The sequence below is a fragment of the Acanthopagrus latus genome, chromosome 22 (assembly GCF_904848185.1).
Source record: "Acanthopagrus latus isolate v.2019 chromosome 22, fAcaLat1.1, whole genome shotgun sequence".
In the NCBI taxonomy this organism is placed as follows: Eukaryota; Metazoa; Chordata; class Actinopteri; order Spariformes; family Sparidae; genus Acanthopagrus; species Acanthopagrus latus.
In genome coordinates this window covers 10,094,565-10,120,161 of record NC_051060.1, presented here as the reverse complement: position 1 = coordinate 10,120,161, position 25,597 = coordinate 10,094,565, and the positions used below count along the sequence as shown (strand labels likewise).

Sequence of the window (25,597 nt, the reverse complement as noted above, 5' to 3'; positions counted from 1 at the left end):
TTTTTACTCTAAATGGGACCAAAACATACAAATGAACATCATGCTCTATTGAAGAAGGCATGAAACGAGCAATTGAGACTGTCGGCTCAAACTGTTTACTGAGGTCACAAATCAAGTGACAAGTAGAGTCATTTTCTTATAGGCTTCCATGCGATTGGACTTTCTGAAACAAGTGGAGTAGTCATTGAAATGAAAATTCAGGTTTAAGGGCCCTTCCGTGTCGATTCGATTTTTCAGACCTAAAAATCCGTCTAAGTCATGGAATTACAAATTCTACCCATTTCACATACAGTTTGTTAGTCTTCAACTCAGGTTGTAAAAGGAGCCTCACATGCATCTCCGGAGCGCAGCGTCCCAGCAGGTCGATGAGGGCCGAGTAGAAAGACATGATGGCGTTGCCCATGTGAATAACCTCTCCTTCCTCCTCGCCAGACCTGAGATACACAAACACAAGAAACCCAGAGACCATAAAGTCACAAGTTCTCTACAAGGTAATCTGAGAGGAAGATGGACACCAGAGGAGCCACGGATGGACAATTGTGTCCCCATTTATAACAACGCTTTGTCATATTACATGATCTACGAACAGGCCGCTGTGTTATACATATTGATTTTGAACCACTTCCCACTCCCTCTTCTGACTCCGCGCAATTTTATCCTTCTCCATTAAAATGCAGCCAGTGTATTACAGCCGTTGCATACTGATGTGAGCAGGCAGGAACCAACACGCTCTACAAACTGGCCACAGCTTCAATATCGAAGCAGCTATATTCTTTTCTCTTAAACCTTTAGCCAAATATATCTGCACAAAGTATCTGCATCTTGTGTCATGTTGTCTTGTCAAATCATGTTATTTTTGTCGGGGAAGGTTTTAAAAATGTGCACAGTATCTTCATAAATAATCACCTAGTCCTCGAAAGTTCTTAAAATGCTTTGATTTGCACCATTGCGGCACTGGAAAAGACAAAGTTTTGCATTCTGTTCACCATCACAGGGACATTTTACAGACTCGAAAATGTGCTCTGGCCTTTCATTATTTTCCTTACAATGTTTGAACTTCACTGTGCAGAATGATGAATGGCTGAGTCCGACACTGGAGGGCTGATTTACCATTCATCTGCTGAAGAAGGGGAGAGTTTCTCCGTGGTCACCTTGAATATCCGTTAAATATGTGCACCTGCAAGTTTGGAAGCCAATCATGCCAAATTGTGCAATTTTGATGTAGAAACTTGGAGCCTAGAGCGCAAATACACTGACAACGGACCGGATAGCGAAATAGGAGACGTCTTTTAGACGGCAATTAAAGGTTTAAAGGAATCACAATTGCATATTCATGTGTGCATGAGGGCGAACGACCAGATTTGTGATGAACTTTTAATACATCTTAAAACGTGTCTGGAGAGGATTCATCTGAATTTGAACCGACGTGGTTTTTGGACTTTCAAGTAAAGTGATGACAAAACTTCAAAAATGAGAGTAACAAACTCATTTCTCTCCAGTTCCTTTGTGCAGGCTCACACAACGAAGCAAACTTAAATCTCCCATTAATGTGCATGAACAATTTATCAGAGCATACAATGCAGCACTATCAAGGAGTGTATTAACTAGAATAATGCTGCTTAAGCAGAGCTCAGGAACACAAGGGCACATCTAATTAAATGCAACAATTCACCACAAAGACACAGATAATGAGAGACTTCAACAGACTTTCAAGGATGTCTTGTGATGATCTAAATGCTAATTCTAAGGCTTTTTCAAGCCCGACTAGAGGGAATAATTATGTTGGATTCCTACCCGGCAGGTACACCAGCGGGAGTCTTGGGCAGGTCCAGGGCAGGATCCTCAGAGATCTTGATGGCCTCATTCATGGCGGCCAGCAGACCCTGACCTCCCTCTCCTCTCAGGGCGGGGCCGAAACACTCCGGGCGTCTGATCAGAAGCTTCACCACCACGTTTGCATTTTCCTCAACACTCTCCCCTGGTATATAACGCAGGGAAACGGACAGGTGTTATTTGATCCCGACTTACAGAAGACTCAGGTCGTCTTCTGGAAGTCGCGTTCATTGCCTCCATGCAGTGTCAACTTCAACACCATCCAATAAAAGTTTTGTTTTCACTCTATTTCAATCGCCAAAACAAGCAGTAAAACATGCGAAAGACCTTATTTTGACACTTTTTAATAGTTTCATCAGCTGGTCTCGGCCTTAGTGCTACTTCGCTGCCTTTCGCGGCACATTGCCACCACCAGCTGCTGATGGGGAACACGTGACACAAACAAAACAGAAACACGGAGAGCCTGCAGAGCGCCACAGGTGTCTACTCCATTTACCCCGCGCACTGATAATGAATGCTGACGTACCGTTGCAGAAGACGGCGAACCTCAGGAAGGACAGGTAACGCTCTCCCTCTATGGGGTTCCAGCCGAGGTCAGGGTAACCCTTAGCAACCAGCATAGCGCAGCTCTGAAGACCACAGCCTGCCAGGTATGTCACCACCTACACACACACACACACACATAGACACACACACACACTTGGTTTTACCCCGGTGTGTCCTAATGGCTCACTCTGTCTTCTTCGCTGTCAGCGTCAGTAACACCGACGGCTTGGAAAAACATTTGCTCAGTCAGCTTGTTGAAATGGCTCAAAAAACCATATGTCATTTTTCAGGGAGAAAACCTGGGTGGCACAACGTTTTCCATCTCCAGCCAACTTACTTTCAGCGACCACACGTCAGCAGCGAGGAGTTTTAATAAGAGATCATCCCGGCAGTTTAAAAAAATCTGTTTTTGCACCCCACAACGTCTTGTATCACAGAAAACGCTGATCATCGTTTGAGACACCCAACACCATCAAGAATAAATTCACCTCACTGACCCAGTGCGTCCACACATCGACTGAAATGCTGATTCAACTCGCTGACGTATGTATAACTAAATTTAGTCTTATTGCAAAAAGTATCTGGTTCTCTCATCGCTGCTCGTTACATTAAATTTGATGCAAATTCACAACTTTACAGAGCCTGAAATAGTATTTACGACTCGCTTACATTCACTAAAGAAAGTATATCGTGTAACAGGATTCAAATACCTCTGGGTCACACTGGAAGAAATAAACATGGCCTGCTGATCTCATTAGCCTGAAACTGGGTGCGCTGCTTTATGGCTTATGGAGTTGTGGTGCAGCCATGTTGTGTGTAAATACAGGAAATAAGCCTTCTTTGCTAATTTCTACCAAAGTGATAATTAACCTTCATGCAACTGTTGATACATCATCCTTCTCTGTTAATGCATATTGCGCACATTTTGACAAAGGTGTTTGTTCAGCTCAGCCCATGTAATGTGTTTATAATACATTGTTTATATCACAGACAGTATATAATATGTAGATATGGAAAATAATATTTTTTTGTGTGTTTTTTTTCCCCCAAAAAAGTGGCATCATGTAAACAAACTGGTCTTTATCATCAGGACTGATGATGGTTGAAAACCCAGTGAAAGTTGAAAATAATATTAATACACTGTATTTTTTGGCCTTTTCATAGGACAGCTTAAAGACATGACAGGAAGTGGGATGAGACAGAGGGGGGCATCACAGACAGCAGGGGGGCCGCAGGTCAGACTTGAACCCCGGGGTGCCGCAGCGAGGACGAAGCCGCTGTATGTGGGACGCACGCTCCATCAACTGAGCTACCGGGGCGCCCCAGGCGTGGAACACTGTTTGCACTATACATGGTCCAAAAAATAACATTTTACTTTTGAATTCATTAGTTGCATGAGGGTTAAAGCCAAGTTCTTCCTCAATCATTACCTTCACTTAAACCTGTTATCACTACTTTAATTAACACACCTTCTCCAGATCGGGCTCCTCCAGGGCCAGAGCCAGGCCGTTGTTGTCCATCACTGAAGATGCTGCAACATCCAGCGGAGTAGAGCCTCGCATAGCTTCAGAGGCTAAACGCACACAAACAAACAAACACAGACAAATTATCATGAGCACAGCCAGCTTTACATTTCCTCTGTACTAAACAACAGGGGGCAGTCTATCTACATGCTCTGCTTTCTCTCTCCTGCCGGTCAGAGGAGCAGGTGCACGTAAAGTTTTATGAGCTCAGTTCAAGCCGACGTCTGACATTTAAACAAAAGGTACGACGTGCTGAATTTTTCTGTTATTCATTTTTAAAGCAAAACACACTTGCAAACCTCAACAGATTCCCTCCCATTTACTAAAAGTGCCACAGATCATTTTAGAAAAACAGGCTATGAACTTAAACCTCAGAATTTAATTTAAAAAAAAAAAAAAAAAAGATCTTAAAATAAATTTTTTCCTCGATGAACAGTGTCTCACAGACGGTGTTCGTGTTTCTCCTGTCTACTACAAAGCCTGCAAATATATTATATCGATGCATCTTTTCCTGAGCAGCTAATAGAACATTTTGATCACAGCAGTCACAGAAAAAATACACTGTTAATGAATCCTCTGGGACTGACTGTGCAGAAACACTGCCTGCCTACAGAAACCGTTACATTCCCATGGGACACATAATCTGAGCATAATTTAAAAAAAAAAAATACTAATCGCGCACACAGCTGCCGGGCAATTAGGATTCGGAACGAAAAAAAGAAAAAGATCAGTAATTGGTTTGTAACTATAACTACATCCTTCACGCAGGCGAACTTATCGTTTGGGACAAAGAGTCCAGAAACAAACATTTACCGACAGACAGCAAGAAGTCTCCCGACACCTTCGCATTGACGTCTGCGATTTATGAGCGAGCGGATCAAATATTTCACGTCAGGCAAAACAAACAGCTGTGTTTAGATTCACCGGTCCTCTCCGCACCATGTGAACCTCTCCTCTTTCACCAGCGGTGGCTTTATCTTACAGGAGCTGCAGCAGCCAGAGCCCGGTGACTCATCAGTCCAGCCCTGCATGCCTAAAAACACTCTCGTCCCTCATCCTCCTGCCTCCCCTCACTGCCATTCTTCTCTCTCTCTCCCTCCCTCCCTCTGCTTCTCTGTTCCCTCTCAAACTGATAACCTGGCATAACGTGGGCACTAAAGTTTGAGTCACACTTCAATTAGCTGGAAAAGTCTTCCAGCACGAGGCAGCTCTTGGCTTCAGTGAACATTTCTGCATCATTCTGGAGGCAGTAAGCAGCCAATTTCTCAGTTCCTACTGTGCCGTAACTACTCGGAGAGATTCTAAATGTCAAGGAATCCTCCTGCTACTCTCACCATCTCGTCCTCCCCCCTCTGAGAAATCTTTTCCTCCAGTACCTTCTGCTCATACATTTTTTAAAGCTCCGTCTTCCCGTCAAAGCGATATACATTAACTGTAAAATAAACATAAGTAGATAAAAAGGGAGAGGAGACCAGCGCTCACCCAGCCCCACGCTGCTGTTCTCCAGCAGGTAGCTCAGGTGGTCGAACATGGCTTTCTGGTTCTGGCGGCTAATGCGGCAGAAGTAGCACAGGAAGCGACAGCAGCTGGCCACCATCTTTGGGAAGGCGATCTCCTGTGGACACAAAAATGTAAGCACAAAATGTAAAGATGTGCACCCTCATTTATTCTTAATATGATTATTTTGAGGCAGAAATAAGGGACTGATACACTGCACTGTACACATACTGTTTATGATGTCCATTCTACACAGTATTTTTCATATTGATCAGATCACAGTCTGAAGGTAAAGGTCAGATTCTCCACACAGTTTGGCTGCCGTCAGAGCATGTGAGCGTTTCTGCTTCTCGCTCACGGAGCTCCTCGTTCCCACTCAAAGCAACTCTGCACGATATCGCTCTGCGCTCAACTCAAAAACAGGATAACCCCACAAACTCTGGGCTAACCCTGCTCCAGAGCTGGGCCAGCAAGCCCCCTAGGCTTAAGTCAGGGTGAGCCCTCTTTGGAAGGGGCCGGTGTGAAAGCTTTTCTCGGCCTGCGGCTGAACGCAGAGTGGAAAGCATCTCGGATTTCAACCTGTCCAACGCAAATAAGCAAAAAAAATTGTAATTTCTAGTTTAAAACTTAAACTTAAAAAATACATTCACTCAAACATTAGATTTAAAGCTCCTTTTATATAAGCTGATACAAACAGACAGAGCGGGGGCTTTTAACCCTGCATGTTTTAACCTCCATCATGGACTTTTCACCAGTGTCGATTTGTCCGTTGGTCGATAAGTTAGTTAGCACAATACAAGGAAAACTACTGCGCAGATTTCCATGAAGGTTTTAGTATGAATCTGAATTAACGGACGGGCGCAGGATAAATGTTGAGTTGTGAAGTGTTTTTTTTTTACACTTTCGTTCATTTCTCAGGGAACATGCATAAATCTCGATCTTTTTTTTTTTTTTTTTTAATTAGTTGGAAGCTTTGACAGATTCTCTCTCTCCAGTGTCTCTTTCAGACTCCTCTCAGTCCAGAGCAAAATTAGAGTGTGGAGGATGGAAAAATTCCACTATGGCTCAATCCAAAATCTTTCCATTCACATGCTCTGGCAGCGGACATTTCCATGCGACGGCTCTCCGTCCAGCAGCCGAGGGCGGTTTTAAACAGATGTTTGGTCGAGTCATGAGCTCACCTGGGATTTTGCTCAGGTATAACGTGACGATCAAATTCTATTCCAAGAAGCTAGACTTAATAATGTATCATTCCAATCATCCTCCGATATCCCCAGGCCTGATTCTTTCTCCCATTTTATTTCTTTGCGGGCAGCAGAGTAGATTCTGGAGATTCGGACTCTCTGGGATTTAATGTGAATCTCAAACTCTTAAATATTCTCCACGACATACTGTATGAGCCGAGCCGACGGTACCAGGAGAGACAGGAACACATTTTTTAAAAGATGATATCTGACCTTTTCCCCAAAGAAGCTCCTGCGGCAGCAGCTTGGCCGGATTTTAATCTATTCTGATGTGTCTAAAGGATGCACAGTTTTATGTGTTTGGCTCTGATAAAAGCTCAAAGTGTCATCAATAAACAAAACAGATTTTCCCCTCGAAACACGACGACTTGAAAATCCTTTCAGATTCAGAGTCCTTTTGCATTTAAAAGCCGTTACCTCCGTGTCATCCTCAGTTTTGCGAGCTATAGTTCGACTCATTCGAAGCATTAATCTAAGAGCGGAGTGATTTTAGTCCACACCGGAGGTGAAGGTAAATTGCCGGAGGGGAAGAATGGATAACAGAGGGAGGGAAATACTCATCTTACCCCTGAACGTTAAACTTTCAATCAAGCCAAATGTTTCCACCTACCAAAGCAGATTCATTCGTTTCTGACAGCTGAAGCTATTTCACCTTTCTGCCTTGTGAAAAAAAAAAAAAAATCAGTGAATGCTATGCATTTAGAGATGCTGCGCACGACTGGGAATCAACATCTTACTAAAGTCTGAGTTGAGACATAGAGAACCCTTCATGTCTTTAGCGTGCTGATTTTAAGTCTTAGCCGTATCATGTACATGTGTCGTTCAAAGACGGGACCAGGAAATCCCTTCCCAAACTAAAGTCACGGCTCAGAGCGACACCATATCACGACTTAAACAACATTTGAGGTAATTAAGGAGTAAATATCGCAAACCCGATAAACAAGCCGTGCTAATGCCACTTTATATGGCCACAGCGAGTGAAGGGCACATATCAAGTGGCAGTAAACTGGTCAGGAATTTATGTCTGCGACTGCGTGATCAGACTGCCAGAGTCAGATGTGAAGGCCTGAATGTTTCCCTGAGGTCTTTATGTCTGAGGTTCAATTCATGCTTGGCACCGGCCGCGCTATTAAATCACCACCGTCTCTCCCAGCTTCTGTCAGCACTGCCCAAAAAGGACAGACGGGCTTGAGAGACACTCCCTCTCACACCCCCAAGGCCCACTTTACTCCTCTGCCCTCTCCATTACCCCTGTGGATCTTCTGGGTATTAGGGCTGTTGATCTTGGCGTCTCAGGAGTAAATTTTGTTTTTTCTTGAGATCAGTATACAACCTATCCAGCGTAAAGAGCATCTGTCAGGGCTTCTCAGTCAGAGAGTCCCCAAACTCTGGATCGAAATCAGAAACAAATAGCGTCACAATCTGACTTGCAACTGATTTCAAAGTGAGAGATTTACACTTTATATGTTGTTTTACTAACCAATGGCTTTTAGAACAGCACACTCCCTTGATATTTCTCAGGCCATAAGGTTTTACAGACTTGGGAGTCAGAACTTTTAAAAGGGTTAGCCCAGGTTTCAGTTCCAAATGCAGCTGTGGCCCTGTGGTGCTTTATTACAAACAAACAGCTCCAAACAAAGAGCGTTCAATTAATTTTTTTCCAATTCATATATTTGGATTATTTACATCACACTTTGAGGTCAAGCTGACACTTGCGAGAGTTGACTTCAGCTCAGACTACTATTTATTCAAGCTTAATCTGTTCTCAAACAATCCCCAACAAAAAACAGACAAACACAGATGTGACATGATTGGTTGAATCGTTCGAAATTTTGTTTTGTTTGCAAGCACCTTAATATTTGTGTCGCGCAATCTTCCTGGCTTCCGGAGGACAGTGTCTGGTTACCATGGAGATGACTGGAACCTTTCAGCCGACGTGCAGATTGAAACGTCGCGCTGCGCTTTCATTTCTGTCGAGCGACACTTGGCAAAAGTCGAGAGCGCCGCCATAAATCGGGCTCAAGCGCTGTAACCTTCTCCAGCAGCCTGTAGCGCCGCTCTTGTGTGATTAGAGAGAAGATTACAAAACCGTGACAAAGACAGAACGCTCCCCCGTGTTGTCTCCTTACTGTAGAATTGTTAAAGGACATATGGGCCGTTAGCGAGACATTTATCTGACTTTACAATGTGTCTAAAGTTCACTGAAAATGTTTGATCAATCTCCCAGAGGTGCCGGGAATCGTAAAAAGTTGCTGTGGAGGATCAATGATTCAACGACAGCTCTACGAACTCTACTGCTGATTACTACATCTTGGGCTGAGATTGGTTCGACAGGCCGCAGTCAGTACAGGAAGTCCCAACGAGGCCACGCCCCTCGTACCTGTGACTTGTCTCCTCCCAGCACGTTGACCATGACCTCCATGACAGTCTCGTGCATTCCCAGCACTCTCATCAGGTTGGGATGTTGGTAGAAAACCTTGTTGTTCATGATGTCGCTGGGAGCACAAGAAGATGATTTGTGAATGCATGTGTAATCTGTGCAGCGACTGGGCGATCGCGGTCGTCACTGTGTTTACTGAGGCATATTTTCTTACCCCAGTCCATCAATCATGAGCTTCTCCTCCTCCTTGCCCATGCGCACCGACAGCAGAGACCTGATCTGACCCAGAGACGCCAACAGGTTAATGGCATCCTGCACCGAGGCGGCACTGATGGTGTAGGATTTCTTCATGGCCCGGAGCAGCTCCCCGATGCCGTCGTACTGCCTCCTCAGCAGGCTGAACATCACTCTGACCAGCTCCGGGTCCTGGATATGAGTCTCCTGAGCCCAGCTGGTTATGGTCTGGGAGATCAGCTCCTTCAGGTTCGCTGGAGGAGTAAAAAATAAAAACAGCCGCACGGTGAATAATTATATGAAAAGGTAGTTAAAAAAATTCTGTGGTGTGATCCTGGGGGTATTATAGCTTGCTGCTTTGACACAAAATGGGAACAACTTTGTCGGATCGCAGCAAAAAAAGACGCATCTGACAGAATGAATCAGAAAGTCAGAGAGTCTTTTTTATCTGATAATAACTCTCAGGAAAGGACAAATTGTCTCTTGAGGAGCACCTGTGAGTCTCCTCTGTGACTTTTGCTGCAGTAACTGAATTTTTTGGCCACTTGAGGGCAGCCCAAACAGTAATCCATCATCACCGTCTAAGTTGATGAGGTGATAGCAGTTGCTCATTTACACATCCAGCAGTTATGACGCAACACTATCACTCATTTCTAGCTACCTGGTGAATATGAATAACATTCTCTCTCCTTTGTTTTTTTTTTTTTTTTGGACTCTACCAACTCTTATGACAAATATCTGGCTCTTTTTCCTTTAAATACTATGTTTACCAGCTAGTTGCTCACTGTGACGGCCTGCCAGATGGTGCAGAGTTTTTGCATACATTTTGCATACATGTTTTTGCATTCAGCAAACAGTACAATCTGAAATAATGCTGCAGTGCAATCATCATTAATACGCCTGGCCTGCCGTGCCTTATGACAACTCTACAAGCTTCCACTGATCCGTGAACAAACCTCAACTCCAAAACGTGTGGATTGGGAGATTATGATTCTTTATAGGGCTCGTGCAGCAACTACAACAGCTTCCACCGCTCGCAACGTTTTCCTTTCCCCCAGTAAGTTGACTTAGATAGATAGATAGATACTTTATTGATCCCGGAGGAAATTCAAGAGGTTAGGGGCGTTACTGACTTTTGCTAGTCCTCCAAACTTTAGTCTCCAGAGAGAGTACCTTGGAAGAAAATGTCTGAAACTGTTTTAAAAGACTGTTGAGAAACAGTTGCGGGCTCTGACTGCTCCCCAGATGAATCAAAATGTTTTTTCATTAAGAAAAGGGAATGACACGGGTCCACTTCACAAGATAAATATATAGGAATAGATGAAGACTTAAAAAAAATGACCCTCCTGGGCTACAGTTTAGAAGGGGGTGCAGTCCGGGTGAACCTCTGAAACTTTACTTTGAGGTCTGATCAAACTTTTAATCTCACAGACGAGCTACAAAAAAAGCAAGGCAACTAGAGAGGAACTCAGTGACCCGCGGAGATAAATGTGGGGGCTGTAGCTCAACGCTGCGCCTCTCCGAAAAGACAGATAACATTGTTATTCCGAAAGCTATCTCTGAACTTTGAGTGTTTAAGTCAAACGGCGCAACATCTGTAGCAAACAAAGGGTCAGCCTCGGGCGGAATCCTAATGAGCGACGAGACGGATGCACGGCGAAGGGGGAGGGGGGAGCGAGCTGCCCTGAAGGTGACCATCTTACAGATTCACATCTGCTCTGTGTCGCCTCAAACAGTTGGCTCACAGGGGAGTCGCCACCAACACACACACACACACACACACACACACACACACAAAAAAGACCCGATTCGCAGGCTGATCTGCAAGTGATGACACATAGTCAGATGTGCTCATTTACTTAAAAAGCAGAAGAAGAGACATTAAAGCATGAAACCATATCTTAGCAGACGCCCAAAAATACAAGCATGAACCTGGATATTAGCATAATATGGGAGCTTTGAATATTAAAGTATAATAGAATGGATAAGGAGCAGCCTTTCGCCTCGCCCATCATTTCATGTGCCCGCTTCGATATGCTGCAAATACGACGCGGGCGATGTGATCCAGGCCCGTCAGAATCACCTTGAATCACATCATCTGTCCACTTATCGAGCTTTTCAATAATGCAGGCTAGGTGTGGGAGGCTGGAGCAGGCCATTAAAATTTATAGCACAGAGTCTTGTAGTGGCTGTCCATTAGTCTTTTTCTATTATTTGAAACAGAACATAACCATGCTCTCAGCAAAGGGGCGGCAGAACGAGCGCTGAATCCACTGACCCCAGGTAGAGATGAGAACTTGTTAAATTAGCAGCCGGGCCGCGTCTCGTGTTTTATATAATTCATGGTGGAAAGATCTGGAGCTTTTTCAAGGGCTTTCTATCCCAGTGTTTTTCAAGAAGACTTCAGACATGAATCCGTCTGCATCTGATACTCTTGTGAACTGCAGATCACCGGTGCATCTTAACTTGTTGAAACTTTCAAGTTACGAGTCCATTTTTTTTTTTTTTTTTCCCCTTTTTGGCGTTCAGAGTTACTTACTGGGGGCAGCCTGCTCCTTCTCTGTCGGCTCCTCCTCTGTCTTCTGAGGCGGACCTTTGATTTTGTAGAGCAGAGAGAGGAGGCGGCCTTTTATCGAGGTGTCCTGCTCCTCCTCCTCCTCCTCTATGGGAATTCCTGCGAGGAGAAACACACTGGCGTGAGAAGCAGTTTGTATCAGGTGCTTGAAAAGGTGCAACGAAGTGAAGAGGTAAGTGCTGTGTGTTAAGACAGCAGTATGTTGGCGTTTTATCCGTACAGTACAGGTGTGAATGTCCCAAAGATGCATTGAGAATGTGCTGAGGTTCACTGTAATGAAATGTACTTAATTGTTCTAAACACACTGCCTGCCTGCCTGCCTGCCCTTCAACTTAAGTACACTTAATATCTCCAGCCAATTTGTGAGAGCTGTTGAGTGAAATGAAACTTTGTAATTTGGCGAAACAGCCACAGCAAATTCTGAACTATACAAATTCAGCTTTTAATGCAATGTGTTAATTTGTTGCTCTCTTTTGTCGTGGCATCGCTGTACCAGCCTGTGTGCTTCTACGCGTCCATCTGCAGTGGAGCTGTTCTAGCACGCTGGATTAACTGATTCCACCACAACATCTCTGAAGGAAGACCACATTTTCTTACAGTCTCCCTTGGAAAACCCACACAATTTTGTCCTGAGGTACTTTATATACTCTCTATGACAAACTCTTAATTATTCGGGGCTTCTTGTAAATTCGACAAATGTTGTATCTAAAAATGTTGCGTCACGATGTGTGTTTGCTTGTATATAGTGAAGAGAAGTGACGTCCGGTCACAAGTGGTTACTCGAGACACATTAAAGCGCCATGTGTGAAGATAACGGACCGAGAGCTGTCCACTTGTGACGGATTTTAACAGCAGGTCTGATCAGGGTCGTTATTTCTGATGGCAGATAGCATCGGACGAGCGCGATGGTTCAGTACAATCAGTTTCTACACAATTAATAACATTTGTAAAAGAACTGAAGGAGCAGGAGGACTCTACCACAGTGCAGTCGCAGTTCCTCATGGAAGGAGTTGAGCTCCTCCTGGATCTCCTCTGGACAGGGGCAGTCCTCCCCGGCACTGAAATTCAACAGGATGTTGATCTACGGTAAGGAGAGAAAAAGAACAATGAGGCTAGAAGAATGGAGAGAGTACAGATGTGAGACGGAGAAATGAGGACAGGGAGGGACAAATAAGCAAACAGGCGTAAAGGGTGTGAAAGAATGAATAAACAGAGGAGAGGACAGCGCCATTATTACTGAGTCACACTCGACAGCAGAATTAGTCATGTAGTCTCTCCTGCAGTGAGGGTTCATATGGGCTTTTCAGATAGTATCTGTGTGATCAGTGCAGAGTAAAGAGTAAAAAAAATTAACCCTTTAAAAACAAATTTTGATCAAATAGTTTATTCTAAATCCGCCACGTTTAGCCGTGTGTCAAAAGCCAACTATGAAACAGACTAAATATACATGAGCCGCTTCTTCGGGGCTGAGCAAACACAGAGTCCGCTTTAGGCTATTCTGATGTCTATTCCTGGCAGAGCTTTTTAATAAACCATGGGAGGAACACGCAGAGAAGGCTGCCTCCCGTCTACACCTGCCGCTGACCGCTACACTTACTCACTTATCATGGATCAGAGCGCGGCTCCGAGGCTGTTGCTTATCCGCAAGGTTTTTCCCGCTCAGAGGAAAAATGCAATTAAACGCTCTAAGAAGGGAAATCTCCGCAGCCGCGCGGATCTAAAAACTTGTGGCTCGCTGCTGCGTCGTCTGCGAGGAACTCTACTGGGCACACAAAAAAAAAGCGAGCAATCTGAACGAATACGGAAAAGAAAACGAGGGGAACTTTCTGGCTTCTGGGCAGGAAGAATAATGTTGCACCTACTCTGGTTCTGAGACACAGTGGAGGAGGAATGGATGTTGAAAGGGAACTTCTCATTAGCTACACAGATCTGAGCCCCCGGCACTGCTGATGCAGTTATAACACCACCGAGCTGTGAGCCACGAATGTGCTGTAGTTTGTGTTATAGTGAGTCACCAGGCAGCCAGATCCAAAACTTAATCACAAGGCCTCTACGTAAAAGTTCATCTGCTTGTTCATGTGCTGTGTTGAAACTAAAATAACTCATGAGCTTGTATACTCCTTGTGTTTTACACATTCAAGATTGGGTTGCACCGTTTTTTTTTCTTTTTATTTGATCGGACAGTTTAGATGTTTAAGATGTTTAAAGGGAATCCTCGTTGGTGCCACCCGGCCTAAATGTCATATCCACGTTTCAGAACCCTGGACAAGGCCGTGCTGTGTGGACAACATGAATATGAGATAATTCAGCCATTCCTTATATTTCTAGTATCTACACACACACAACCTTATTGTAGCTAGACCGATTTATCTGCCAATACTGTCTTATTCATTATGACAGTCATTCACTGTTCAATGCCAGTTATGAACCTCATGAGGAATCGCTGTTACCACAGTAACATTAAATACGAATCCAAATAAAAAATAAAGGGCGACCTGGTCCAGTCTGCTCCTGGACTGACCTCTGGCCCGACTGGCGAGCGAAACCCGAGTCTGACCTCTCGAAAGTTAAAAAGGCCGATCGCTTCGACATCTGTCGTGAGACTGAATTAAAAACCCTCAGGGGGATATTTTAGTCTAAAAGGGTCGGATGGCACGGACTGCTGTGTCTGCTGCTTCAATTTAGGCTTCCAAGCAGCATCAATGTGCTGTTCAATCAGCTGCTGTTTTTGGTTCGACTTCCTTTGACAAACCTGCAAACCATGCAAGGACGACCTCTACTCAACTGATGCTTTTTCTACAGTTTTTCACAAAAGCATCTTGACTTTTAAACTTACTTGAAATTTTGACAAAAGTTGAACACTATAGAGAATTATGTACGTTCCCCCTCCTTCGGGACTCGTAGCTATTTTCTACTCGTAAAATGCCAGCCGTTTAACTCTCGACGCACATTCAACTCATTCCAAGTTCAATTTAGCCTCACATATGGCCCCAATCGAGCCTTTGGGAATACCGGCTGAAAGTGAAGTTCAGAAACAGACAAAAATAAAGAGCCACTCAGAGAGCTACAAAAACCCAGGTCATTGATTTTTCTTCACCCCAAGGCTGAAGTGATCAATCTGGGTCTCAACACCTCAAACAACCTTGAACATGAATCGCATCTCGAACGGGATCCAAACAATTCCTTGTATACTGCACCTGCTCATGCGGGGGAGACCGAAACTCCTTGGTCTTCTTGGCCGTGACGGCGGCGGACATGTTGAGCGCCAGCATCAGCTCGTTGTAGCGGAACTTCTGGTTGAACTGCAGCTTGGACACGAAGTTGTCGGAGAAGGAGACGATGGATTCGATGCGGTGCTTCAGCTCGCAGTCGCAGAAGTAGTGCAGCAGCTCGCACATCTGAAAAGAACAGACAAGTCAGAAGAGCTGAAAGTCAAGAGGATACTTAGAAGTTTCTCTTTCTGTGTGTGTGTGTGTTATTTGATTCTGTTTCTGAATAACCTCATGTATAATCACCATTTCCGAGAGATTATCTGCCTTCGTCTCCATTATAAAAGAGATTACAGTTGTGTTTAAGGCTGAATGTTGACAGTATTGTGGAGTCACTGACGGCAGCATTAGTATTCAACCGCTGCCTTCCTCTGCACTCATGCGCTCACTTCTCAGTAAGAGATAAATCATAAAAGCCTTGAATTGCTGACAAATGAGGGAATTAGTGTACCAGATCTGATGAAGGCACATGAGATGGGTGAAATAAAATTTTTAATTAAAACCCTGGCGTATGAATTGATGGGCTATGCTTAATCACTGAAATGTGTGTCATCAGTTTCATCACCTGGCGTTTGACAGACTCGGGCAGCGACTTCTCCAGCAGACCTTTAACCGGCGGTTTGCTCTCCTTCGTCTCCTCCTCTCCCGCCTCCACGGCCTTCTCCTCGTTCTTGCTCACCTCCTCCTTCTCCCCGGCCACAGCCACCTCGTCCCCCTTCACCTCGTCGCCCTCCTTGGGCTCTCCGAACACGTTGGGGTCGATCAGGAGGAGGATCAGCCTCACCTCCTCGCTGGTTAGGACTCCCATGATCAGCAGCGTCCCGATCAGCTTCAGGATGGGGACGAACTGGTACTCCACCCTGCCGCCTACCGGGTCGCGGATGTGCACACCTCCGCCCTGCACGGCCTCCGTGAGCATGCTGATGGCCTTCTCCTTCAGGACGCCCAGCGGGATCTGAGGGCTGTGGAGAAACTGGTGGCGCTTGATGTTGATGACGCCGACGGGGGAGAAGTTGACCCGAGGTTTGAGGGAGGTGCTCAGGCCCACGCCGGGCAGCGAGTGCCGCTTGGACTCGTCGGGGAACAGCTTGATGGAGCGCGTCTCGTCCGTGACGGGGATGATGAACTCGTTGTTCATCATTAGGCGGGCCTCCTTCGCGGTCTCAAGATGGATGCTGGCGATTAGAGGAAGGATCAGTTCAATCATCGCATACCTGGAGGCCCCGGGCCATTATACTTATCAGGAAATAACCATTCTAGCTCTGGGTTTAAAAATAGCTTTCTCTAAGTGGTATAAACGCGCAAACTTATGAGACTTCTACAGCCCCCGCGGCACAAAAATTACCATAATTTATCTGGGGGAGGTGACTGGGTTGTTGATCAATACCAATGACTCAGCAATTACCTGACTCACTGCTGAGAGGCTGAGTTCTCAAAACTATTTGTGGCCCGTACTCACAGTTCACAACACAGAGCTCTGCACCCACAGGGCTGCAAACACCCTCCACTTACAAATTGCGTTTTCGGTTATAACGGAGGCAAACACAATGTCTGGAAAGAAGCAGGTGACATTCACAACGCACGATTTGTCCCAATTATGTCAATCCGCGTGGGCGAGCCGAGAATGTATCGACGTTGTGCGAGAAAAAGAGAGATTCGATTACAGCGGATGTGCGCAGGCAGAGCAAATACATCACAGAGGCATAATTAGTGGGGTTTATCGTGACAAATTCACTTTGCGGTCTTGCGTGCAGCTCCATCACTTTAAGCCGCTAATGGTGCCGCAGTTGATGTTGTAATAAGTCATCATTCTATCATGGATCATCATTAGATTCTCTGATGAGTAGAAATCAGCCAACCTCTTTCCTCTCTGTGCACAAAAGTTGGTTAAAAGTTCATCTGGAGCCGCAGCACTGCAGACTTCCATTTGGCATCAGTGACAGCAACGTTAATACATTATTTTCGATACAATTTCTTCAGACAAAATAGACAATTAACCAAACTGCAGGAGGGCAAAGATGAATTAAAGATCAATCACACAGACAAAAAAAAAAATTCACCTGATGAGGACGTTGTAGAAGCCCTCTCTCAGCATGCCAGACAGGTACTGGTTGTCGATGGTGTAGAGGAGCTGCGATTGGTCCAGGTGGCTGCAGAGGGCGTGACCGACGCGGGTGTTCCCCAGGGCGCAGAGGGCGCAGTACAGCTTCAGCGTGTGGTAGTGGAACTTTCTCAAGTCCTCATGCTCGGATAACTCCAGGATGTCCAGACACCTGGGAGAACGGAGGAAAGGAATAAGGTGATGAAGAAACAAGAGGGACATTGACACTGCAACACAACTGTAAATATACTACAAAATATAGTAAGAATATGCTGATTAGATGATTAAAAAAGTGTCTAATTCCATAGATGTTGCTAGTTGGGCTACAAATGAAGATTATTTTAAATTGACTATGAACCTGTTGATTATTTTATTATTTTATAGACCAAAAAAATTATAAATTATGTGTCAGAAAATTGTGAAAAAAAGTCATTAAGCATTTAAAGCAGCTGAAATCAGATCATTTTTACCTTTTTTTATCTAAAAGAAATGACTCAAACCTTTCAAACGATTATCAAATAGTTGCCGATTAATTTAACAGTCAAGTGACAACTAATCTATTAATCGACATAGCTCTAGTTATTAAACTTTTTTATTTGGTCAGTGTTTTGGATTTAAGTATCATTTTTTGTGATGTTTCTGCATTATGGTTCTAAATCTTTCAGGTATTTGATTCACTTTATCAGATGAAAACAACAGAACGCTCCCGGCTGGTAATTCATATATGGAAGGCTGACAGAAATCTACATGAGCAGAGGAACAAGAATCAAATTGTTATCAGATGAAAACAAAAGCTTGTTTCCTGTTATGTTTATCAGAGATCAAGAGCAGCATGGCGGCAAGCACAGATGGCGTCTTGACTACTGATGTAAGATGAAAATGTCAAGTTCAAGACTGGGTTCCCATTGTTGCTCAGCGCTCCAGATTGTAATCTTATACCATTCAAGCTTCCTTACTTTCATTATGTCAACAAGCATTGTTTTGGTTGTAGCCTACTGGACAGTAACACATCTGCTATAAACTGACCACTACATGTAAACCTCTTCCTTATAAATCACTATTCAAAACATTAGTACAAATGTAAATGTTGTGAATATATATGTTCATAAAATGTTCATATGCTCTCAAAGTCCCAAACCCGCCCTGCAGGACAGTGTTTATGCCCACTCTTATGAATCTTCTTAATCCCATGATAAATTATCTGGTTATCATGAAAAGTCTGCCTTTTGTTTCCTCCAGATAACGAGATTAATTAACCCGTTATCACGAGAAAAAACGAGCTTTGTTATCTCAAGCCGAAGGAATAATTAACTTTGTGAACTCGAGATAACGGCATTAAAAAAAAAAACAAAAAAAAAAAAACACTGGAAGCTTCCACAGAGCAGTCCAGACTGAAGGTCTGTTTACATTGCCACTAATGTTACGACTGAATGACGGATGACTGATGATTTTATCCATATCGCCCACCACTAAAAGCAAGAAACTCCCCCTGTGAATTTTGGCACTGAGCGTCTCTTATCGTCAACACTCATCAATCAGATAATGAAACATCAGATTGTAAAGTCAGACCATGAATGATTTTGCTTGACCATATATTCTAGATTTACAAGCAAGAGCAAGAGAGTTCATGGGAAATGTGGTCGTTATGTCATGAAATGTCCCACTGACTGTCCCACATTAGCTGAGCTCAGACTACTGAACCAGTCTGGAAGGAACCGAGTGCTACAGACGACGGTGTTTGTCCGTCTACGTCATGTTCTCGTTGCCCACCTGTTCTCCTCAGGTATATGCACCGCCATCATCTGCAGGGGCTCCAGACACTGGACCACCCAGCCGTGCCTCTCGCTGACCCGGGCCGTCTCCACGTTGAGGAAGGTGTTCGGCATCCGGCTCCACAGCACGGCCACGATGGTCTGTACGTCCAGGCGGGGCGGGCACTGCGGCACCGGGTTCCTGTGCTCGCTCTTAAATATGGCAGACGAGAGCGGCATTGCATCCTGGGAGCAGAGGGGGGAGACGGGGAGTGAGGTGAAGGATAATACTGACTGAAGGAAAACAGCTTTAATTAAAAGGACGTGCTTTAGGTATCAATATTATGCTGTTCTTTCATTTTGATTCTACAAACACCTAAAAGCAATTTAAACTTGTGGTGTCTGAGGACGTGAGCAGAAGCGAGATGAGTTTATATTTCATCTTCAGTTATTATGCCTAGATCGTTCCAAGGAGTGTGTATATACAAAAATACGGATTTTTGTGTCATTATTTATTTAATCATGTAACTTCCAATGTGGGTGACAGAGCTGTGATTTGGCTCTGTTGACCGGTGTGCGACTATTTGAGAATAAGCGACAATAAAAAACATAGAATGCAAAACAGTGCTCATGGTCATCTATTCACTCCTGTCAACAAGATTAGGTGTCCTGTTGTACTAGTAAATGTACTATTTGCTCTAACAAAACCAACATCCACGTTCAAACACCGTGTTGTATTCAGGCACATTGTTGGATCCGAAAAAGAGACAAACCTTGATCTTGACAAATTCAAACTGGAAGAGGTTTGCACTGGTGGGGCGTGCAAACACAGCCGGGAACAGCTTTGTATTCGGCTCCACCTGAAAGCAAACAAAGCTCAGTCGTGGCCATCAGAGATAGCATGGGATTCAGTTTGGCACCAAAATGAAACAGAATGAAACAGTATGTAGGGTCTTTTATGGCGACTCGTGTGAGGAAAAGAATCAGACCTGGACAGTCCTCCCTGCTGACAGCGTCTGCAGTGAGAGCCAGACGTGTCCCGATGTTTACTGAGGGTGATCGTGTGATGTGAAGCAAAAAACCTTGAACTCAAAACACGTTTGTCACCCTCACAATGGTCTTGCTGTGGGTTGTGTCTTTTTGCAACTTGAATGGAGACACTACCGATGCAAAAGGTAACATTTCTAACTCATAGACATCATGTGTAATAAGCTTCAGAGGATATAGTGGATATGAATGAAACAGGAAAGTTTGGTGTATGTTGTTGAAACTGAGGTGGAGATCTTTTGGTAAGAGTACAAGAAAAACACATTTTAAGATAACAGCCTTTACAATTCCAGACTAAAAAATGGTGAATAGGGTTTAAAAAAAAAGAGGGTTTTCAGCTATAGTCCCTCCCCCTTTCCCCTCGAAAAATATGGTCCATCTCTTGCAGTGAGAGTCTGACATGTCCTGGTGTTTACCGATGTTGATTACAGTATGTGACGTGATGAGATCTCAGTTACGATGCATATTTACATATCTGGTTATTGATTTCAACCTAAAGTATCAACTACACAAAGCTCAGGACTGCATTTTACACATTGGATACACTGGGAGTGATATTAAGATGACAGGTGTTACAGGGTCTACAGGGTTAAAGAACATCAAAGGCTTTTATGCTCTAAGCTGGTGGATTAGCTGTTAAATCAGCTCAGTGAGTATCAATTGGTGTATTGATGACAGACATCAGACACGAAAGATCAACACAAAGAGAGAGGACAAACAGCCTCGGCTCTAAAGCCATAAGAGGACAAGATCCTTTTCATCAGGTTAAAAGCCTCTCGATTCCCTCAGAAAGCCTCCCCTTCCAAAAAACTGCCAATTCACGACCAAATCAAGGAGTTGGAAACAAAACGAGGCGGAAAAACGGATGACAATGGCGAAGATAAAGAGGGAGAAAAAGACTTGAGTGTTAAAAGGCTTCTCGAGGCATCATTTGGGCGTCGAGTCAGGTATTCAATGCGATCCGTTAAAAACCTGAGATCAGCGAGGCGAGACGAGGATTACTGAGCAGATGTCTGTCTTTGTGAAGACTCTGGGAAATTATGCAGCGGAATTCTCATCCGTTTTCAAACACCGGCCGCCTCCCTGCAGGATAATTTTACCGCAGTGCAAATTTGTTAACGTTACCTGAGGGGGAGATAGATAGCAGCGAAGATCGTTCGAACCTGTGCGAGCAATACAAATACGTCGGCGTGCCATCATCCTGAAGATTTATCACATTTATTTATCATTCAAAAGTTCTCAATCACTTCACGTAATGGTTAGGGAGCAGAGTGTTGAGGAGCAGGGACCCAAAAATACTCGATAGGAGGAGATAAAGATAATGACAGGCGCATAGTGAAGCTGCCCTTGTGCGTTGTGGGATTGTTATTCACCTGATATGTTGTGGACAGCTCCTTGCCGTTAGCGGTGAAGGAGACGAGGCCGGTGGCCAGGTCGATCAGACAGCCGATCTCCAGGTCAGAGTTGGAGCGGCCGGAGGAAGACGGGCCGACCGCGTCCGCTCCGCACACCATGTAGCAGTTGCTCCTCTGGACGCTGCGGGAACAAAAGCAGAAAAATGAGCGTGTCACGGGGCAACGGAGACGACTTAAAGAGAAAGAAAAACACAACGGCTCCTCGTTATGTGACGGGTTCATCCATCTGTGTTGACTTGTTTCCTCGCTCGCATTCATTCTGTTGCCACACAGAGGCTCTCATCTACCTTCTCTTGTTCATGCCACTCCAAGTTCAAAATATGGTTTATACGAAAGTTGGAAGTGTACGCTTACGCTCTCGTTAGCTTATACAGGATTAAATCAGAAATATATTGTTCTAATTAGGATATGTCAAATAAATAAACTAAACACTGCAAATCGGTCAGACACAACATTAAAAACCCAGACAGATGAAGCGATTAACACTGATCAGCCAGTTACAATGCAATGTTCATTTGGGGAACTGTGGGTCCTGGAATTCATGTGGATTTACCCCTTGCCAGGTACCACTGCACCATGGCAACGTGACAAGGAGCTTTGAGGGGGCGACCTGGCCTCTAAATTCCCCTGATACCAATCAGATCGGGGGGGGCTACTGCCATTGAGGAGTGCTGTTGCAATAAGGGGGTTTGCTCGGTCCACAACAACGTGCAGTTTGGTGGTGCAGCAAGTCATCGTGGCATCCAAACAAATGCCAGCATGCAAAGTTTCCCAGCAGAGAAGTGCACTGCAACGAGGTGATGCTCCAAGGTTATTCACTTCACCTGTCAGAGGTGTTAATGTCGTGGTTAATGGTGTGAGCCGCTCACCTAATGTGCACTGTGAAGTCATTTAGAAGCCTTTGGAGGAAGATTGATTTTTGCTTTCATGAAGTCTAAAAACAAAACTAATCTAACTTGTGAGACTATTGTTTGTTGTTTCAGACGCTCCATCTGGCCAAGTTGGTTTTCGTTCATTGCCAGTAATTTATTAATTGCAAAAGTTTTTGGGCGTCTGTGACTGTATTCCCCAACAATACAATTTCATTCCCATTGATGTATTTTTCAGCTCATTACATTCTCTTGCAACACCCAGCGCTGGCCTTCTACGGTGCTTCAATGTAATGAATTTTACTTCGAACGTGGCCTTCAGCACGCTAACAAAATGAGAAGCTTTGAGAGCAGTGTTAGTTAGTGTATAGCGGGAAAGCAAGAAGTGATGCAAGGGAAGGAAAGGAAGAAAACCGAAGACACATTTCACACAGCGTCCTGAGGGGCTCTGTGATGAACTTGATCCACACAGAGGCCCTTAAACAATATTGTACGACCTTCCCCGAGTTACTGTGCGGTTGGAAAATCCCAGATACAGCCGATTTCCTCAGAGAACCCAGCAAATCCTGCTGACTCTCCCTCTCTAAATGTCTCAAGCTATTCTCCAGATATTGAAAAAAAATCGAGGAGCTTGCCTCTCGTGAACCCGGCCCCTCTCGTCTCCCAGCGTGACGGTGACCGTCCGCGTCTTGCTGAGGCTGAAGTTCTTGCTGTGGAAGTGATAGTCAGGTGAGACCCAGCCCACCCACACTGACGCAGGGTCCTGTCCAGCGAACACTCTCACCGAGTGGTAATACTGCCATAAAATAACAGAGAACAATGGATTACACTCAGTGGACAGAGAGCATAACGATCATTTTCAGTTGTGTGGATTTGTGTTGATTTACAGTTGTGATGCTTCCGTAGTCGACAGTTCCGTCTTCTTTTGGAGGATGGCTGCGGAGACAGAAACACAGCTGCAGGTCATAAAAGTAACAAAGCGTTTGCCAGGCAGACAAAAATGAGGGTAAATTTAGACAACTCCGCTGCTGCTCCCTCTCCTCTCAATCATATCCTAATTTGCATCACAACATTGCTCTCGGCTGCTGCTCGGGTGTGTGTCTGACCTGAGTTTCAGGGATTCGTCCAGTAACCTGTCTGCAGAGTAGAACTCCACAGGCATGCTCAGTCTACAATACACCATGTCGTTGTTGCTGTTCTGTGTGCCGAAAGTCTTGTGCGTGACCTTGAGGCAGGGGGGGCTGTCCACCGTTCCGTCAATCCTCGTCACCTGAGGTGTCAAAAATCCAGAGAGGGAAGTCAATACACAACCTCAGTGTGACAGTTTATCTATGCCGGTCAGCTAAGATATATATATATATATATATATATATATATATATATATATATATATATATATATATATATATACAAAATATAATGTATTCCTATATCAGAGATTCCAAGTCAACTGTGAAGATTCTGGAAGAAGATGATTCTAGAAGAAGATTCTTTCAGAGGAAGAGGAAGAAGAATATTCTAGAAGAGGAAGAGGAAGAAGAAGATTCTAGAGGAAGATTCTTTCAGAGGAAGAGGAAGAAGAATATTCTTTAAGAGGAAGAGGAAGCGGAAGAAGATTCTAGAAGAAGAGGAAGATTATTTAAGAAGAAAAGGATGAAGATTCTAGTAGAGGAAGAGGAAGAAGAAGATTCTAGAGGAAGAAGACGATTCTTCAAAAAGAAGAAAAAAAGATTCCAGAAGAGGAAGAAGAAGATTCTAGAAGGTGAAGATTCTAGAAGAAGATTCTTGAAGAGAAAGAGGAAGAAGAAGATTCTAGAAGAAGATTCTTTCAGAGGAAGAGGAATATTCTATTAGAAGAAGATTCTTGAAGAGGAAGAGGAAGATTCTAGAAGAAGATTCTTGAAGAAGAAGAATCTGGAAGAAGATAAAGAAGAAGAAGAAACAACAATGATGTAACTGCTTGATTACCTCGATGTGCGGGTGGTACGATGGTACGATGACAAAGGTGGGAAGGCGCTTGCTGAACCACATGGTGATGTCTCTGTTCATGTTGACGGCGAAGGGCTCGAAGCCCTCCTGGAGGCCGCACATGGTGTAGTACTTGAAAGTGCTGGCGTCCTTGCCCAGGTTCATATGACCGACCTCAGACATGCCCAGACTGCACACGGGGATGAAACCTGCAGGGAGGGTGAAGGGACATTTGTGGGTTTGCCAGGGACAATATTGGTCCGTCAGTTATGTCACTCCTCGTTTCAGCGGGAACGAAGTTGGAGATTTAATTAAAAAGCAACTCTGACGCTTCCCTTCCACTAATGATGCGATCTGTCTCCCCGCCCTCAGGAGCTACATTTAATTAGTCCGGAGACTTAATAACCTTGGCTAAAAACTCTCTGGACATCCAAAATTGGGAACTGTGCCTTTCATTAATAACAACAATGAAACATCATTCTTAACACGCACTATTGTTTTTTAATGTCTGTCTTTATAATCCTTGATAAAGTCAGTATACTGTCATGTGTGTAAGCTATAACACTTAACTATATTCCGCCAAGTCTCTTTCTCCGGTATCGTCCTGAGGGGAGGCTCATTTGCAGAGCACAGAGCCTGTGCCACAATGGATTCATTAAAACGCAACATCATTTGCATTTTGTACTGTTTTGGGTTTTTCACGCTAACTGCCAAACAAACCCCGGTCCTACCTCCAGAGATACTGGGGAGGAGACGCACGCAGAATAAATGAATGAATTAGCACTTAAGTTCACAGTGGAGCCGGCGGAGCTCTCACCGTCCTCCGTCTCAAAGTCGCAGAAGCAAAGCTCGGAGCCCTTTCCGGTGATCAGCAGCTCTCCGTTCAGGGTGAAAATCATGGACTTGTCCTCCATGTTGATCATGCAGCCGACCACGTCTCCCTTTTTCCAGGGATGTCCGAAGTAGCGGCTGCCGGCGTGCATGCGTCGACCCTGGGGGAGAAACACAAAGCTTGAGCTTTTTGCAGCATAGATGAAGTGACAACGCTGATAGATAGTCAACTGTTCATTTAAAGGTGAAGCTTCCGTACAAGCTGCCAGGATTGTTTTTACCCTGTATCCATCGAAGACGAAGGCCTGGTCGTCCGCTCCCAGCTCCACATCGGGCCTGCAGCCCGGCCTGGCCCAGCCGACCCTCATGTCGCCTCCGCTCAGGGCCTCGAACTCAAAGTACCACTTCCCCGTCTTCACCGCGTACGTCTGCTCGACACGGAAGAGGCGGATGGTCTCGATGGTCTGGTCATCCACAAACTGGGGGGCTAGGGACGGAGAGAGGGACGAGATGA

The 25,597-nt window shown here is 44.6% G+C and overlaps 1 protein-coding gene across 4 annotated transcripts in view; it reads right to left on the bottom strand.

Annotated features, from left to right (window-relative positions):
* Positions 1 to 25,597, bottom strand: part of LOC119013079 (ryanodine receptor 3-like) — a 122,318-nt gene that overhangs the window by 38,015 nt on the left and 58,706 nt on the right. For all 4 annotated transcript variants that reach the window (XM_037087434.1, XM_037087435.1, XM_037087433.1 and 1 more), the window contains 21 exons: positions 25,365 to 25,570; positions 25,070 to 25,244; positions 24,253 to 24,461; positions 23,391 to 23,554; positions 23,172 to 23,220; positions 22,920 to 23,080; positions 21,374 to 21,536; positions 19,727 to 19,813; positions 18,973 to 19,199; positions 17,162 to 17,374; positions 15,667 to 16,276; positions 15,030 to 15,230; positions 12,811 to 12,913; positions 11,797 to 11,931; positions 9,238 to 9,511; positions 9,024 to 9,138; positions 5,385 to 5,517; positions 3,849 to 3,952; positions 2,360 to 2,495; positions 1,795 to 1,978; positions 332 to 434 (listed from right to left, as the gene is read on the bottom strand). In XM_037087434.1, coding sequence (XP_036943329.1) covers positions 332 to 434; positions 1,795 to 1,978; positions 2,360 to 2,495; positions 3,849 to 3,952; positions 5,385 to 5,517; positions 9,024 to 9,138; positions 9,238 to 9,511; positions 11,797 to 11,931; positions 12,811 to 12,913; positions 15,030 to 15,230; positions 15,667 to 16,276; positions 17,162 to 17,374; positions 18,973 to 19,199; positions 19,727 to 19,813; positions 21,374 to 21,536; positions 22,920 to 23,080; positions 23,172 to 23,220; positions 23,391 to 23,554; positions 24,253 to 24,461; positions 25,070 to 25,244; positions 25,365 to 25,570 — 3,752 coding nt within the window. The remainder of the gene's footprint in view (positions 1 to 331; positions 435 to 1,794; positions 1,979 to 2,359; positions 2,496 to 3,848; positions 3,953 to 5,384; positions 5,518 to 9,023; positions 9,139 to 9,237; positions 9,512 to 11,796; positions 11,932 to 12,810; positions 12,914 to 15,029; positions 15,231 to 15,666; positions 16,277 to 17,161; positions 17,375 to 18,972; positions 19,200 to 19,726; positions 19,814 to 21,373; positions 21,537 to 22,919; positions 23,081 to 23,171; positions 23,221 to 23,390; positions 23,555 to 24,252; positions 24,462 to 25,069; positions 25,245 to 25,364; positions 25,571 to 25,597) is intronic.